Source organism: Myotis davidii, unplaced genomic scaffold, assembly GCF_000327345.1.
Source record: "Myotis davidii unplaced genomic scaffold, ASM32734v1 scaffold663, whole genome shotgun sequence".
In the NCBI taxonomy this organism is placed as follows: domain Eukaryota; kingdom Metazoa; phylum Chordata; class Mammalia; order Chiroptera; family Vespertilionidae; genus Myotis; species Myotis davidii.
The window spans coordinates 254,520-273,620 of NW_006295816.1; the positions used below are offsets into that span (position 1 = coordinate 254,520).

Consider the following 19,101-nt stretch of genomic DNA (forward strand, 5'->3'; position numbering starts at 1 on the left):
TCGTGCACCTATGGATGAGGACAGTGGGTGGGGAGTGAGGGAGGAGGGTGGGGTGGGAACTGGGTGGAGGGGAGTTATGGGGGGAAAAAAGAGGAACAAATGTAATAATCTGAACAATAAAGATTTAATTAAAAAAAGAAAAGAAAAAAGAAATATCTTCAAAATGTGATTTACAATGGGAGTTACAAGAGAAAATTAAGGTCCAATATGTTATAGAGGCAAAAACATAATTGTTCTTCCCCCACCACTAGAGGGTGGAAAATCACTATTACTTTATATCTGAGGCACCTGACTTTATAACATAAAAAATTATAGTCTAAGCACTCAAATTTTTTTGAGATGTGATTCAGTATAACTTTGAGAGGTCATTCATTAATGTCACAAAACCACTATAAATCATGTGGCCTCAGTTAAAACTGAGCTTTTTATATTTAATAAGCAACTGTGACAAAAAAGTGACATGGTCACCTTCCAATAACACATCTACTTTAAACGTCAAAAAGGTTGTATATGCACACATACAAATTTATATCGGATCACATAATCCTTCACTGTCAAAGCTGCCGCATCTATAGACTCAGTCCCCATCCTGTTCTGGCCGATACGAGGCTTGACGGACATCGACGGACACCGACCTCCAGCCTCCTCCGGGAGTCAGATCTTCAGGCCACACAGAGGTAGGTGACCTGGATGAGCTGCACGTGACAGCTCACTAATGGCATATTCTCTCAGTGTTACTATGGTAACTGAGTAGTAACTACAATTAAACCTTCAAGGTAAATGGTGGTTTAAATCGATCATTATTAATTCATCATCTCATGCAAACCTCAATCACTCAGGCATTCTGCTCATGTTATAGACAAGAAAACTAAAACTGAAGAATCTAAGCGCCTGTCTTCAGGACACACAATAAATAATGACAATAAATAATGGATTAGGACTCACAACACACACTCACAACATGCTCTATGCCACTCATTACCCAAAGCCCAACATCACCTCTGCTCAGCTCAGCTCAGGGAAGGGAAGGGTGGTCTGAATCATCCTCACCCATTTATCTACGACTCAGCACACAGAGTGGGTTAGGGAGTCAACAGATGACTTCTTGGTAGGAGCAGCCTGGAAAACTGGGAACAAGTAAAGCTGCGACACTCGAATCGTACGGCTACTACTTCTGATGAACCCTAGAGAAGCCTTTTGCTCACTGGGATGGAAAAACCAGATTCTATTCTATCAGAACCACCAGGTGACCAGCGAGCATTCTGCCGCGGCGTCTCTGCAGGACTCTCACGGCTGCTGCTCAGGCCTAACAGCCCAGGTTCGGACACACATCAGACAGGAGCGGGACAGAGCGGAGGTTTCCTTTACTTGTGATACGTCTTCTCAGGGGAAAACTCAAAAATAATGTCTTGGTCCAAGAAAGAATAGGGCAAGGCAGAAGTCAGGATCTAAGAAACTTGTTTAAGGTCCCTAAACGTTATGTAAAATCAATACCTAATAACCAATAATGAACATTTTCTTACTACCCTTATTTAAGCACTTTAGCATTCATTTTAAGCCAACATGAAAGAAAGAAAAAAATACACAAAACTAAGTATAAGAATGTTCAGTGCACCCTGTCCGGTTTGGCTCAGTGGATAGAGTGTCGGCCTGCAGACTGAAGGGTCACGGGTTCGATTCCGGTCAAGGGTACAAGCCCAGGTTGCGGGCTCAATCCCCACTGGGGGTCATGTGGGTGGCAGCCGGTCGATGATTCTCTCTCATCATTGATGTTTCTGTATCTCTCTCTTCTTCTCCCTTTCCCTCTGAAGTCAATAAAAAAAAATATATAAAATAAAAAGAATGTTCAGTACAGTGCTATTTATAATTAGGAAAAAGAGCTTTCAACTTAAATGACTGCGCCAGAAAAACAGATTGAAAATGATCTTATAAGCAAACGAAATATTATATAGCCATTAACATGGATGCGTATACATATGTGTGTATGTATGTATATACATACAAAAAATCCAAAATTTGAAAAAATGGTTAAGAATAATGTTAAGTAGAAAAAATGGGATAAAAAAACTTCAGATCTCTAAGGTTACACGTATATAAAAATATATAATCGTGGGCAAAGAGATCATAAAAATGAAACTATAGTTAATATACTTAAGGCTTTAGGAATTAAAGGAGGACATTTTTGTCATGACTTTTGGAACTAAATTTTGATACAGCTTCATCTCAGTAACACCAGCAGAAGTGCACATCACTGGTCAACACTAAAAAACGTGCAGGAAACATCCGGAGTCTCTGCTATCCACATTCTCCTTCAGGGACGATGAAGAGTGATGGGGGGACAGACAGACACAGGAATGTGGTAAGAACGATGCTTTATACATTCTCCTTTTAATTTTAACGCTTAAAATGTATCGCTTTGTTTTATAAGAAAAAGAAATGATTTAAAAACATAAAACAATACATTTTGAAACATAAAGTCAGTACACTCTTAGTTTTTAAACTTAACCATAGTTTCCTACCATAGTAACATCCTTAGGCTCAGTGCATTAGAGTCACTCTGGCAAACTTCTTACTGATAAACATGTAGGGTTACAGGAAATAAGATACAAGATGGGTCTAGAAGAAGGAAGGGCCTAATGTCCTAATTCAGGTATCAGGACAGAGGGGCTCCGTCGTAGGGATACAGACGAGTAAACTGTATGGAAGTCACTGCCTATAACAAAAGGAGAGGAGAAATCCAAAAGTCATGATGCCCTGGCCCGTGTGCTCAGTGGTTAGAGTGCACCAAAGGGTGGCGGTTTCGACTCCCAGTCAAGACTCGTACCTAGGTTCCACCCCCAGCCCCAGTTGGGGCTCGTGCAAGAGACAACCAACCGGCGCGGTTCAGGGGCTGAGTGTTGACCTATGAACCAGGAAGGCATGGTTCAACTCCTGGTCAGGGCACACGCCTGGGTTGCGGGCTCAATCCCCAGTGTGGGGCGTGCAGGAGGCAGCTGATCAATGATTCTCTCTCATCGTTCATTTCTTCTCTCCCTCTCTGCAAAATAAATAAAATAAAGTAAAAGGAAGCAATGGAAAAAATATCCTTGGTGAGAATGAAGAAAGCCCCTCTCTCCCGCATGTGCTTGGGGGAGACCAGCTGGCACGCTGCAAACAGCCCTACTGAGACAAGTAAACGAGGTGAGTGAGCCTGAAAGTGACTCTTGTATCCTCAGGGTCCTCTGATGACTAAGCCCTGGTTATGTAAATTCATGGGAGATTCTGGGCCAGAATCACCCTGCCCGTGCTCCTGAATCTCTGGCCACAGACACCGTCAGATATTACTTGTTGTCTTACGCAGCTAAGTTTTAGAGTAATTTGTTATGCAATACATAATTAGTATTGGTCAATATATAGAAGTGATCAATGCCAGGATTTCCCCACATATCAGTTTAGTATCCCAAAAGCAAACTGTAAGACAAGAGAGGTTCCAGCATTAGTCACCTGTACAATCGGTGGCGTTGTCTGTGAATAGGGTGATGTCACACCATAGACGGTTGGACACGTCTGTCCTTGGTAATAGATGCTTGGCTGCGACTGTGTGGGCGTCGAGTACGGCTGCTGCACGCTGACAGGCTGTTGGTTGGAATCCCAAACACCGTAGTTCTGTCCCTGGACTGGGCCCGCGGCCGGCACAGGCAAGACGGTGACGCTGGAGTCTTGGTGTACCACACCTTCACTTTGGGCCACATACTGTGAACTGGAAACTTCCACAGGGGCTGTCACATGTGGCACCACTGGCACAGGTGGAGGGGCAGCCAGGGGCTCTGTAGAATGTCCCACCAAGGGCTGAGAATGGTCGTAAGGAGCAGGAGAGCACACAGGGTCCAGGCTGGGGGTGGGGAGGAGCACCTTCCCAGCATTGGGGTTGCTGGGGTCCACATAGGCCTGCATGGGGTACCCTGGTGGGTAGCCGGCAAAGGGGTGATGAGGGGCACTGTAGCCAAGAGAGTCGTAGGGCAGTGGAGATGCTATTCCCAGGTTCTGCATCTGCTGCTGCTGTTTCTGAGCCTCCCGCTGAGCCACCTCTTGCTCAAACAACTTCCGACGCTCCTCCGTAGAAAGTTTATTGCGGTCTTTTCGTACTTTCTTTTTAGAAGTTGGTGTATCATATCTAGAAAGAAAAGAATAAGAGCATCACAAAACGTTGTTCCCTAAATTATAAACATAATCAAAGCACTAAGTGTTGTGTCACTCAATACTAAATCATTAATTACACCAACTCCAATTTGGCAATGGTTAAAAACCACACTGAAAATTACTTAAGGAGTCTTGCAAATAGAAGAGAAGTCCAAGGAAACAGACACATAGATTGAAAAAAATAAGTTTGTCATATTCTAAGTTTCTAGCTTTTCAAATTAATGATACATATAGCACCCTAAATAGATTCTTCTTTATAGTTGGGGACAGATCTATAATCACACATTCTGAAATTAAAACAGAAACCAAAATACACTAATAAAAGATAAATGAAAAGAATAAAAGATAAAGAATGACACGTTTGGCCACACACATTTATAACAAATACCAACAAAGGATGAATATAAACACATGAAAGAACAGAGTTATGTTCATATACTCTTCTCTGTTCAATACCAAGTATATGTTACTGCTAAGCTAGGAAAGAATTTCTTAAAACACAGTAAGCACTAACCAACCATAAAGGAAACACACAGTACATAATACACTTAATTAAACCATAACGAACAAATCTGTACGTCATAAGTACAAAATGAGCCCAACACAAGGCATAAACTAGGGAAAAAATGCTTGCAAAAATTATCAGTAAAACGTCATTATATTTAGAATGTAGGATATAAAAAACTCCTAACAGCCAGTGTTGCTCAGTGGTTGAGCGTTGCCCCATGAACCAAGAGGTTAATGATTGATTCCTGGACAGGGCACATGCCCAGGGCTGCCAGTAGGAGGCAGCCAATCATTTCTTTCTCATTGATGCTTCCATTTTTCTATCCCTCTCCCTTCCTCTCTCTTTGAAATCAATAAAAATATATTAAAAACAAACAAACAAAAAACCTCCTAATACTCAAAAAGACAAATAATAAATGAATAAAACATATAAAGATGCTTCACAGAAGAGGAAACAGAAATGGCCAATAAATATCCGACAAGATGTTCCATCTCTTTAGTGGTCAGGGGAATGTAAACTGAAGTCATGATGAGCCACGATTATACATCCAGCAAGCCCAAAATTAAACACCCTGACAACTGCTAAGTGAATGCAAATCTAATATTTATAAGGAGCTTCTCCGGAATAAGTGTTCTCTAGTCCCTAGTGGCGATCAGATGGCCTTTCCCCTACGAGCATGACAGAGCCTCGGACACAGGATCAATCAGCACTGTGACTTGTGGGGCGCAGTCACTAGGAAAGCTCTGACAAGAATCACCGCTACCTCTGAGGAGCTATCCGCCCCCTCCCCTGCCCCCACCTCCACCCCCTGTCCCTTAGAGAACAAGTCTTTGGCTCCTCAAATAGGATTTGAATGTTATCAAGTGGAAAACACTCAAGAACCAAAAACCTATTCTTAGTCTTCACAGCTAATACTAATATCAAGAGACTGTCTCCACATTTCCTGGTGAAGTTTAATACTCATCAAAAGGATATACTTATTCCGAAAGCCCCTGGGGTCCAAAGCCAGGTGTGACCTGAGCACCTTTTGCCACTTACCTGTCATCTGGCCTTTTTGTCCCTCGCTCATAGGCAGAGGAGGGCGGTGAGAGAGAGCCCCTTCGTTTCCTTTTCTCTTTACTTTGAGTTTGCTTGTCTGTGTCTCTCTCTCTTGACCGGTTAGGAGTCTTTGGGGCAGTGGTTTGATCTCTGAAGACAGCAGCATCCCTTCCTCGCTCAGTTACTAAGGATGAAAAAAAAAAATTTACTTGGTAGACTTTTCTCCATCATGATGCATCAACCGTGTAATAAAATTTCTATCCAACAAATGAGCCCATGGACTCCTCCCTCATGTCCGCCCTGGATTTGGACGAGACACAGGCCTGTGTGTGAGTGCACTGTGATTCCTGAAAGCCTCTTCTGCGATGCCCTCTTCTACTCTCCCAACCAACATGTCGTCCCCGCCTTCAGCAGCCTTCGCAAGTTCCGGGGACACGGCACACATGACCTTTAGCAAGGCAGTCTGCCTGTCAGTTCTAAATGTGAACGCCGCCCTAACCGGTTTGGCTCAGTGGATAGAGCATCGGCCTGCGGACTCAAGGGTCCCAGGTTCGATTCCGGTCAAGGGCACGTACCTTGGTTGCGGGCACATGCCCAGTAGGGAGTGTGCAGGAGGCAGCTGATCAATGTTTCTCTCTCATCGATGTTTCTAACTCTCTATCCCTCTCCCTTCCCCTCTATAAAAAAATCAATAAAATATATTTTTTAAAAAATGTGAACACCATCCACTGCCCCTGTAACTCTGCATATTTACAATGTGCGGAAGAGCAGCCTGGCATAAAACCTCAACAGGAAATGTCTCTTTAATTAAAAAAAGGATTAGATAATTTTTATCAAACCAATCTAAGAATCTTTAGCCTGGCTGGTTTAGCTCAGTGGATAGCAAAACTATTATCAGCTTGCAGACTGAAGGGTCCCAGGTTCAATTCTGGTCAAGGGCACATGCCACATGCCTGGATTGCGGGCTCGATTCCCAGTGGGGAGCGGGCAGGAGGCAGCCGATCGATAATTCTCTCTCATCATTGATGTTTCTATCTCTCTCTCTCCCCCTTCCTTTCTGAAATCAATTTTATACATATATACATACATATATATGTACATATATATGTATGTATATATACGTATGTATGTATATGTAAAGAATGTCTGATCTAAAGGAACCAATGCATGGAAGTAAGACTACTAAAGGCCATGACTTCAAGGAAACCAACAACAAAGATAATACAAAGAGACAGCTCCTTAGCAAAAATTTCCTACGAAAGCGTAAAATTACACGTTTCCAAACCTTTACACTAAAATATTCCATTTACCTAACTACATACTGTCTGGTTTCAAAAACAAAACTATTCAAGTTCTTATCGGTTACCTCTGCATATTCCAAAGTGTCTGCAGAGCTACAGAGGGTCTCTGAGTACTTACCTGTGCTCTCCTTCTCCGTCTGACTTTTCTTTGGAATTCGATAGACCTCCTGCAAAAAATACACCAAAAGGAGGGTTGTCAGTGTGGGCTGGAAATGGTGACTGCTTTGAAGCACAGTGATTTCACATGGCAACAAAGAAATGCGAAGAAAACAGGCTGGTTCATTTTTCTCCAAAATCTGACTTACTCTGGCTTTACATAAGAATATATCCCAGTCCCTTAAAAGCAAGTGAACATACGTACCACAAGTGAAAACATTCTGACATCTACAAGGCCTGTATGACCTCCTTAGTCAATAACACACCGAGTAGGCATTTTATTTCTGATATAAACACACTTCCTGATGCTTCCTGTGTGCTTTCCACATATAAAGCTAAGTCGTCTATAGTTCCTCTATTGAGATTATTCATAAGAACAATTCTAATGTCTCACTTACCACCCCTACTTAAAGAAAGGGTAGTAGTAACTACATGAAAACACTTCAGAAACATTACATGTGCGAAGACAATTCCTGCTATTTAGCACATTTTTCTGTAAATGCAAAATCAACGTGGCTAATGGCCAAATGTAATATCTACTTTCACACTGTTGTCGTTTAGAAAAGGAAAGACGACAGGCTGGAGCTGCTCCGCTGGTTCCCAGTCAAGGGCGCAGACCTGGGTTGCAGGTTCATCCCCGCTCGGCCAGGGCGCATGCAGGAGGCAGCCAATCAGTGTGCCTCTCTCCCCTGCCCTCCCCTCCCTTCCCCTCCCGCTCTCTCTCTCTCTGCCTCCCTCTCTTCCACTCTCTAAAAATCAATGAAAAAAATATCCTTGGGGGAGGATTAAAAAAGGAAAGAAACATTCGATCATTGTTGCTCTTGAAATAGCACCACAATCGTTCTTGAGAAACGTAAAGTGTGTTTCGAGGCCTTAAGATACCTTTCCTGCTACATGAATCGAAGGCCCAGAACAGCTCTGTTCTCCGACAGTCCCTCACTGTCCTGGTCCAGCAAGCAGCTCTCGGCACAACACTTCTTACCAGTCACCTTGTTAAGCGGGAAAATGACAAGCCCACATATTCTCAATGGCACATCATAGGATACCTTCCCTTCAGAATCATCTCATAATATTGAACATATCTATATGACCTGGTAACTTCATTTTTAAAGAACTGTACTCCTAAAAAAAATATCAAAGAACTCTCCCCCCTCTGATGGTTGATTCTAGTGATATTTGTAGAAAATGAGAAATAACCCAAGTGACAAAAAATTGAGGAGGGGTCAAGATGCACTACTAGATTGCCACTAAAAGGGACCAATGTGGACCACACGGATCAGAGAACTCTGCGCTGTGAGTCTCGACCTGGCTGCACAAGTGGCCATTCCAGGAAATGCTCATTGAATCTAAAACTATGAGCATGGGTCCAGGCATCTGTATTTTAAGAAGCTCCCGGATGATTCTGGATGCCCAGAGAAGGTTGAGAACCACTGAGCTACTGGCCTCTTACTGCCCTCACTCACGACTCACGCCTATCCTCAGCCAGAGCCTCTGGCCCCTTGGGCTGCCTTTGCCTGGAGAGAGGGCACGTCCCCATCGGCCCCTCTGCAGGGAGCTTGGAGTTGCCCAGTGTCAGTGTCCACCTGAAACACTGAGTCAGGGACAAAGACAGGAGAACGGAGCCGACACTCTTGGCTCTGTCTGATCCCGCCTTCCCCTTCTCAGAGGGGTTACCAAACTTAGGAAAAAGCAATAAAGCCACTCATCAGCACCTGCCCACACTACAGGGAAAACAGGTGTCCTACCAACAATGGCATTCCAAAGACAACACGATTATTCACGAAAGGTGGTAGAACAGATATATCAAGGGATGTCTGTGTTAACTAAGAATAGCACTACCTTAACCTACTTAGCTTCTTTTACATGAGGTCTTGGCGTTACAAGCATTTAGTCATTTATTATACAGACCTCAAGGTGGGACCCATCCCGTGGCGGCCATCAGGTACCAGAGGAGGATAAGTTTCTCAAAGACACAGTCTATTATTTTATGTTTTTATTGACTATTATTATTTTTTGAGTGAGAAAAGGAGAGGGAGGGAGGAGGAGAGAGAGAGAGAGAGAGGGAGAGGGAGAGGGAGAGATTGATCTATTGCCTCCCATATGAACCCTAACCAGGCATCAACCAGAAACCTGGGCATGTGCCCTGACTGGCAATCAAACCAGCAACTTTTCGGTGCATGGAATGATGCTCAACCAACTGAGCCACACCTGCCAGGGCTCAAAGATATATTCTTTTTTTTATATATATAATTTTTATTTCTTAAAGTATTACAGACAGTCTGTTCAATGTTACTCTGCCTCTGCATCTACCCCTGTTCATCAGTCTATACTGGTCCCCATTATCTGTCCCAACCTCAATGGGGCTGTCTCAGCCTCACCGGGGCCATTTCAACCTCACGGGGGCAGTTTCAACCTCACCGGGGGCCTTCCCGACCTCACCAGGGCCGTCCCGGCCTCACTGGGGCTGTTTCGACCTCACCGGGGCCGTCCCCATCATCCCAGCCTCACCTACTTAAGATATATTCTTAATTCCATTCAAAAGTCTATAGCAACTGCTAAGTAGAAAATGTATTTCGATGTTCACAAAGTGGATGACTAGTGGCCAAGAGCAATTGATCAGAGAGTCGTGTGTGCCTAACACCAATGCAGAAGTTTGACCCTCTGTCCCCTGCTGGGCGGCTCCCCGCCAGACAAAATCTCTAGGCGTTCCTGGTGGCTGAACATCCAGCACTCCTGCTCGGACCACGCCCTCCTCCAAGTGCACAGACTGTCCGTCTCCCGTCCCCCAGCGCCCCACGTGAGACTTGAACCGGTGGGCATGTTTGTGCACCTGCTGGTACAGCGGTTCCACAAGACCGGCCCAGCCAGGCCGAGCCCCGGCCTGCCCCGAACCCGACTCCGCCCCCCGATTTCGTCCCTCCTTGGATGCGAGGAGCTGAAATCTGCAGCCTGCTGGGTTGGGCTCTGTACTTGGTGCCTCTGCACATCCTACTCAGTCTCAATGTTCTCTCTTTCCTTCCAGTTGTAGAGCCTCCACTGGGCCAGCTTTCCCATGGTTCCGTATGATGGCTGTTTGTCCTATAGCTGGTAGTTTCGACGTTGTTGTGGGAGGCAGCACGCACAGGTCTCTTCCTTACGCCGCCATCTTGGTTCTCCTGGGTCTGCTTCTTGAGTGTGTCTCCTACGGGTGTGAGGAGTTGAAGTCTGCAATTTTTTGGGTTAGGCTGCAAAAGCGCAGGTGGGTCTTTCTGTGCACTGGCACAGCTTGGATGGGAATGTAAACTGAGCAGGGCAGGGTCTCAGGGGTCGCCGGGCGGAGTCTCAGCGGCCCCTCGCCTCTCCGGGACACCTGGACTTTGCGTCCCCCAGCGCCTCCCCCGCTTTCTGACCGCCGGAAGGCCATGCCATCTCTCCCCGTGGGGCCTGGGGCCTCGGAGACCCGCCTGAGCCAGCTCAGTGGATTTGAGAGTTTGGAAAAGCACAGACATTCCCTCCTGTGCCTCGGGCACAGCCCGGATGGGGATGTAAATTGAGTAGGGCGGGGTCTCAGGGAGTCACCAGCGCGGAGCAATGGCGGCGTCCCCACGCCCCTCTCCTCCCCGGGACACCAGGACTTCGTATCCCTCAGTGCCGGTGAGCAGCCGCATGTCAGAGCTTCCCTCGCTTTCCAACCGCTGCAAGGCCATGGCCGCCTCTCCCCGTGGGATCTGGGGCCTCAGAGACCCGCCCCGAGCAAGCCCAGAGGATTCGAGGGTTCATGAGCGCTTCTGATTGAAAAAAAAACCGCGAATCCAGTTGCAGCCCGCCTGGCGTGTGACTGTGTACCTCTGTTTTTGGCGCCTCCGTGGCTCCCACTCAGTCTCACTGCGCTTCTTTCTTTCCTTCCAGTCGTGGGTCTCCCACTGGGCCAGCTTCCCCATGGTTCCGAGTGGTGGTTGTCTGCCTCATAGTTGGTAGTTTCACTGATGCTGTGAGAGAGCTACATGCACAGGTCCACTCCCTACGCCGCCATCTTGGTTTCCTCAAAGATATATTCTTAATCCCATTCAAAAGTCTATAGCAGCTGCTAAGTAGAAAGTGTATTTCGATGTTCACAAGTGGATGACTAGTGGCCAAGAGCAATTGATCAGAGTCGTGTGTGCCTAACACCAATGCAGAGCAAGTTCTATCAACACACACCTAAGCACTTACAGTTACTAGCGTGGTCCTCCTTTACATGTAGTCAAAACTGCATATAAAGCTTATTTTATTTTTTGGTAATCTTCACAGGAAGATACTGTCCATTGATTTTTTTTTTGGGGAGGGGGGGCCACAGAGAGAGAAACATTGACATGAGACACAATTGGTTGCCTCCTGCAAGGACCCGGACCGGGCCGGAACGGACCCTGCCGGGGAGGTTCTGTGCCCTGGACCAGAATCAAACCTGAGACGCTTTATTCCTGGGCCAACACCCTACCCACTGAGCCCAACTGGCTAGGGCATCACAATAAAATTAAAAGTGGAAACTCAGACCATTTACTTTGGAGCCTGGAAATGCACTAAGTTTTCCCAAAGTCCCGCCGAGTTGAGAACGGAGGCGGAAGCAGTCATGGGAAAGCACTGAGCGCTTTTTAAGATCCTTGGTCTAGTGAATAGGCAGCAGCAGCACCTACGTACGTGCCTGGAAGTCTGGAATAATGTCATACCCACAGGCTACTGAATCCCCTGCAGAAAGCATATATTGGAGTTGGCTTCATGTACTTTAACCCTCTATGTCAAATCACTTTACTTCTTAAAAATTCTACTCAAGAGACAGGCATATTATTAAAGAACCCTGAGCTGAGAGTCAGGTGACCCGGATTCTGGGGCGAGCCCTGCCCTCAAAGGGGCCAGCATGAGTCTGGCTCCCCTCTCGCACTAACGTTCTCCACACACCACCCTCTTTTCTTTCTTTGGTGTCGGGGCAACGCTCCCAGCGAACACACAGGCTCACAGACACTCAGCTGTAACTCTTTAGGGCTAAGATCACCTTATGCTTTGCTGTATCTCTAGCACCAAGAACAGTGCCGGGCACGTAACACTCAATTAACTGTTGAGTGGACCAAAAGTGAAATTCTACTTCTAATTTGTATAAATCAACCACACATTGCTAAATAACTCAAAAGTATTATATATCTCGTGCTTTTTTCTTGTCACTAAAGATACCATCACTAGAGGCCAGGTGCATGAATTTGTGCGGGGGTGGGGTGGGGGGTGGTCGGTCCCTCAACCTGGCCTGCAGGATCGGGCCGAAACTGGCTCTCCGACATCCCCTGAGGGGTCCAGGATTGCGAGGGTGCAGGCCAGGCCAAAGGACCCCACCAGTGCACAACTGGGGCCAGGGAGAGACGTGGGAGGTTGGGACTCTGGGAGGGCTCCAGGGCATCTCGCTCAGTCCAGATGGGCTGGACCCCAGCAGCAAGCTAACCTACCGTTCAGAGTGTCTGCCCTCTGGTGGTCAGTGCACGTCCTAGTGAGTGGTTGAGCGGCCTTAGCATATCATTAGCATATTAGGGTTTTATTATATACGGTTCTCTTCAATCGCTGGTTAAAAACACTACTTACAGGCCTCAGGCATAACCACAAATATTACATATTTCCAGGGTCAGATGAGTGTGTCTGTGCAACACGTTAAACTTTCCAACGCTTAGAACAGTCTACACGTGACCAATCATCCTCTTCAATCAAAGGCTTGAAAATAAACTTTCAGATATTGTTTGCTAAGCACCAAGTCATTAACAGGCTCATGAGACACCAATGCACCCACATCCCTTTTATAAAAGTGTTTAAATGCGGGTGGAGATGCTACTTGTGGAAATGGGATTTGCTCACTGACAGCTGTGTGCTAGCAGCAGGTATGAAGGGCCTCCTATGCTTTGGACGTTGGAGGTGCACAGGACCTGTTGCCAAGGGTTCAGACTAGCACACCTGGCTGGCGCTGCCCGCTGTGTGCCTCACCCTCTCACTGCACCCACACGCTCTTACCGCACATACAACAGGCCCAGAGGCGAACTGCCCCGAGGTCACACGGTGACAAAGCGAGTGACATGGCGGACCTAGACTCCAGACTTAGATTTCCTCTGCCCAAAGCACACACTCGTAGCCACAATCAGCATGACTCCACAAGCACTCAGGACGAGAAGGGAAACACACGCTCTCTGAGGACAGGTACCCAGGAAACGTAAGTGAAGGACGTTGAACCTGGTTTGAGCCTTAGGAGAGGCTTGGGAAAAGCACCTGGAAGGAAATGGACATTTGGCTTGTCTTGCAGGGTGACTATGAGTTATACACAGAAAGGGGTGGAAAATGCAGACATGGAAGACTGAACACGTGTGTTTATTCCAAGTCCAAGATCTAAAAAAACGACAGTGAGCCAGTGTTGCTCAGTGGTTGAGTTGTCAACCTACAAACCAGGTCACAGTTCCATTCTCTGTCAAGGTACATGCCCAGGTTGAGGGCCTGGGTTGTGGGCTCGATGGGAGTGCAGGAGGCAGCCGACCAATGATGCTCTCTCATCACTGATGTTTCTATCTCTCTCTCCCTTCCTCTCTGAAATCAATAAAAAAAATTTTTTTTTAAAAAAACGTGACAGTGGAAGAATAAAATGGTATAAACTCATCTTTAGTATCTTTCCCCCCTAAGAATATTAATTATCTGGTAAAGAATGTGTGTGTATTTTTAAGTATTTTATTCTATTCCATGAATTCTTTCATGATTATTATTTTTGTTTGATGATTCATACATACACAAAAATACTGTGTCCATGAAATTGCCAACGCTTGATCTAGAGCAGGTGTCCTCAAACTATGGCTCGCGGGCCACATGCAAATACAAATATTGTATTTGTTCCCGTTTTGTTTTTTTACTTCAAAATAAGATATGTGCAGTGTGCATAGGAATTTGTGCATAGTTTTTTTTTAAACTATAGTCCGGCCCTCCAACGGTCTGAGGTACAGTGAACTGGCCCCCAGTTTAAAATGTTTGAGGACCCCTGATCTAGAGAAATAAAAGCACTTCTTTGGGTGATAAATGAGTCTGCCATATACCTGATTTATGATCCTATACACTAGTACAAAGACTGAAAATCCATTCTCTCAATTAACAAAATTAAGTTCTGTGAAGACTTTCGGTGGTAATGATTTATAACCGAGGTTCACCTTCCCTTAGCAGAAAGGATTGTTTAACTGTCATCATCACAGACCTATAAAGCAGAAGTCTGTGATTTTCTCCCATAAATTGTATTACAAGTAGCGGGAGTAGGGTATTGCCATTAAGTCGCAGAGGTCCTGAGATCTGACCGGGGGAAAAACTTAGAAGGTAACATACATGTATGGAGGTTTCATAAAATCACACCCAGGAGAGGGGTAGAGGAAGCGAAAGAGAGGAAAAAGTGGAGAATAGCTTTGTTTATAAAAACCCGAGGATATACTCTCCTAACTTCAGAGAGCTGAGCACTCAAGGACGAAAGGTGGTCAGATTCAGCTTCAGTGTTAAGCAACTCAGATAAATGGGCAAAGAATATGGACACAGTTCCTAAAACAAGAAATACAAATGCAAAGATATTCAATGCTTCATGCATTAAGAGAAATGCAAATTAAACTACAATAATACTTCACTTTTGCCTATCAGTCTGACTAAAATAGTTACATAATTGTGTTGGGCAGCATGCGGTGAATAGGTACTCTTATGCATATACATACTGATGAGAATTAGACTGGTACCACTATGAAGAACAATTTGGCAATACCTATCAAAGTGACAAGTAACAGACTCTGACTCAGATTACCACTTTTAGTAATTTATCCAAAATGTATATTCCCATGGGTGACTGTGTTCAAAATGACTTAAGTAAAAGTTACTTGCTGCTAAGCTAAAGAAAGGAATCAACCTAAATGGCCAAGATAGGGGACTGATTAATATGATTAACAGGGGACTCGTCACTACATAGCTATATAATGAAATACAATGCACCTGTGAAAAATGCGTTCTTTTTTTTTTTTTTTAATATATTTTATTGAGTTTTTACAGAGAGGAAAGGAGAGAGATAGAGAGCTAGAAACATCGATGAGAGAGAAACATCAACCAGCTGCCTCCTACACACTCCCCACCGGGGATGTGCCCGCAACCAAGGTACATGCCCTTGACCGGAATCGAACCCGGGACCTCTCAGTCCCCAGGCCGACGCTCTATCCACTGAGCCAAACCGGTTTCAGCGAAAAATGCGTTCTTTATAGACTGGGAGAATACGATGTTTACAACCCCATCTAATAAAGATGGAATATGCAGATGGCGGTGCCCAGTCCCCTCAGCACCACCGGGGTCCCCCAGTCCTTTAAGCCCTCACCGCAGGGGCAAGGGGCAAACAGTCCCCCGTGGCAAGCACACAGCAGGGCCCCTGCAGAGAGCAGACACCAGGGCCTGCGGTGGCATGGAGCAGGCAGGTCTGCAGAGAGCAGACACCAGGGCCTGCGGTGGCATGGAGCAGGCAGGTCTGCAGAGAGCAGACACCAGGGCCTGCGGTGGCATGGAGCCGGCAGGTCTGCAGAGAGCAGAGAGCCATGGGGAGCAAGCCTAAGCTGTCAGTAGGACATCCCCTCAGAGCTCCCAAATTGGAGAGGGTGCAGGTCAGGCTGTGGAACTACCCCCCGCCCCAAAACCTGGTGCACGAGTTTTGTGCAGCAGGCCTCTAGTGTAGTTAAAAAAGCAAGGAGCTAAATAGTGTTGCCAGCTTTAAAAACAAAACAGCCTGTCTAGTGTGGTTCAGTGGATGAGTGTTGACCTATGAACCGGGTCATGGTCTGATTCCCAGTTGGGGCACAATCCCAGGTTGTGGGCTCAATCGCCAGTAGGGGGTGTGCGGGGGCAGCCAATTGATGATTCTCTCTCTTCCTCTATGAAATTAAGTAAAAATGTTATAAAAAACACAAAACAGCCGAGACCGGTTTGGCTCAGTGGATAGAGCGTCGGCCTGCGGACTGAAAGGTCCCAGGTTCGATTCCGGTCAAGGGCATGTACCTTGGTTTCGGGCACATCCCCAGTGGGGAGAGTGCAGGAGGCAGCTGGTCGATGTTTCTCTCTCTCATCAATGTTTCTGACTCTCTATCTCTCTCCTTTCCTCTCTGTAAAAACTCAATAAAATATATTTAAAAAAACAAAAACAAAAACAAAAAAAACCCCACAAAACAACAAGCCCCCATATCCATAACATACACACCTGTCTCTGAAAGGTCACTGACGATGCTGCTGGATTGGTTGCCCCCAGGAAACAGGGTGTGGGGCAGGGACAGAAACAAGACACCTCACTGTGTGCCTTTGAATTTCTGTCACGTATGGTAATGGTTTGTCTTAAAGATTAATATAGAAGGAAAGACTTCTGTGCGTCGTGACGATGTTCATGGTAAAGACCACCCGCGGTGGCTGTGTGGTCTCAGGCAAAGGCCTAAGGAACCGGGCACTCCCACGGCAACCTGTTGTTCCTGCTGTGCGGTTTCAGCAAGTGTCCTACCTGAAAAAGCCCTCTGAGCTCACCGCCATTCAGTGTGACTCGTCCTCCCGGCCTCCCCCGTCTCCCCTTGAAGAACCTGCCTCCGCGATGCTGTCCTCCACGTGCACATACAATGTGCGAGGCTCACAGGACGTCATGAGCGCCAGGTGAGCAGCCAACACAGACCCCTGCGTTCCACTCCCTCCAGCCCAGCAGTGAAGTGTACACCGAACCACACGCGTCCGCAAGCTCTGATCACTGAACAACATCAAGGTTATGACCACCTCAAGGTCATAATGATTAAATGCTTTTCCAATTTCAGATTTGTTTTCTAGGCAAATTAATTTCAAAACTAAGATGTCCCCCCCACCCCACTTCAAATGTGGCTCCTCTATAACGTTTCTAATTATAACTTAAAAACCCCAGTGGCTTCCTATTGATTGTACTAGTCAAGCCAGCACTGCAGTGAAGACTGGAAGCTCTTCCCTTTCCAACCACAGCTCATGCCTCTCCTGCTTGAGAGGCTGCTCGTATTCATGGACTCCTTGCCCCAGAACCTCCCCCCTTCCAAGGTTTTGCAGGCTCTGAAAATCCCCTGAAGTTCAGTCCTGGGTCACAGGCTGAGATCTCTGAAACAATAAGGAAAAAAAGCCACTTGAGCAAAACATTCAAAGGACAGTTTCTATGCTTTCAGAAGGAATTTGGACTTACTAGTTTTGAAATCAAAAGCAGATTAAGATAAACCTGAAAAGTATTCACCATAATTACATGAATTGCCTAGCAAGGGTATAGAAATCACTATTTGCTGGATCAGAAAAAGGAGTAGAAAGAATATAGGAAATCAAAAGACCTTCGTCACTTTCTCTCTCTGTCATTTAAACAACCTCACGGACCTGTTTGTTTCCATTCACACCTGATAAACACGTGCCCTGGGGAGCAGCAGACTCTGCCTTCACACAATGTACAAGCATGAAGTGTCATCCACCAGGACTGGGGAGATGTCCTAAGACAGTGATGGCGAACCTGAACTCTGGTGCCGTGTCACATATAGAAATTTTTTGATATTTGCAACCATAGTAAAACAAAGACTTATATTTTTGATGTTTATTTTATATATTTAAATGCCATTTAACAAAGAAAAATCAACCAAAAAAATGAGTTCGCGTGTCACCTCTGACACACGTGTCATGGGTTCGCCATCACTGTCCTAATAGCACATGAAAGGGGAGAATGCTTTTTCTGGGAGGAACAGGAATGGCTCTCCTGGGGAAAGGAGAAGAGACATCTGAACAAAAGAAAGTGTTTTCAGGAATGAGTGAGTATGTGTTTACCTGTCTATATGAACATCAGCAGCACAGGCCAACTGGTGGGCCAGAAAGGCTTGAGGTGAGACTACATCAATAAATGAGGACTAGACTACGCCATGACACGCAAGCCTCATTAAGAAAAACGAACTTTGGGAGTTAATGGGGGGGGATAAGGACACATTTGTAATACCTTAACTAACAAAGAATTTTAAAAAAAAAGAAAAAGAAAAATGAACTTAATTTTAATAATGTAGTAAGGAACCATTTAAATGTTTTAAATAGGACACGGACAGGAACACGTCTCTATTTTCCAAAAGGTCACTCTGCTACTAAATGTAACACAGACGGTTGGGGGCACGGTCACTTACTATTATTAAGCGGTAACTTATTATTATAACCACTAGTATGACGATACAATAATAAAAGTAACTCTTACCACAGAGATTAAGAAAAGGTCCTTGTCCTTGAAGATCTCATGGCCCAGTGAGGGGAAAACAAGAATCTAAGCAAGTAATTTCAGTAATCTGTTAAGATTACTACCACAGTATAGAAATATAGGCCAGGACAGAACACTATAAAAGATGAACTGCAACTATAACTCTGAATAAAGGAAGGAAGGAAGGGAGGGAGGGAGGGAGGAAGAAAGGGAGGAAGGGAGGGAGAGAAAGAAAGAGGAAGGATATTCTAAGCAAAGAGAGCAGCATATACAAGCACATAAAAGGTGAAAACAAGGTGAGGTAAAAGTAGGTTTATAGTTTTTCTTGTGGGAAATACAGTAATTAATAAATAAGAATACAAGAATAAACTGTGTTTTGCACGCTCACAACTGCAAACTTACTTTTGTCCCACCCTGTATATATGAACAGTTTTATGTGACTCTTGCACTGAGTGTTTAAGTGAAAATATTGGGCAAGAAGCTTAGGTAAACACAGAAGTACCTCCCCTACTGATTTAGTTCCCCGGACACTTACAGGCATTGTTCTTTTAGTAACAGGAGTTTCTGTGATGCTACTAGAGATTCCTATTATTGATCACATCTGTGTTTTTAGAGAGATAATGCTACAGCATGATCCTATATAATCAAAATATAATATGCAAATCACCCAAAAG

General features: G+C 45.3%; 1 protein-coding gene across 1 annotated transcript in view; it reads right to left on the reverse strand.

Moving 5' to 3' along the window:
- SETD2 (SET domain containing 2) overlaps positions 1 to 19,101 on the reverse strand; it is a 78,713-nt gene that overhangs the window by 12,280 nt on the left and 47,332 nt on the right. The window contains exons 14-16 of the mRNA XM_006770565.2: positions 7,145 to 7,193; positions 5,726 to 5,909; positions 3,484 to 4,153 (exon numbers count right to left, since the gene is read on the reverse strand). Coding sequence (XP_006770628.2) covers positions 3,484 to 4,153; positions 5,726 to 5,909; positions 7,145 to 7,193 — 903 coding nt within the window. The remainder of the gene's footprint in view (positions 1 to 3,483; positions 4,154 to 5,725; positions 5,910 to 7,144; positions 7,194 to 19,101) is intronic.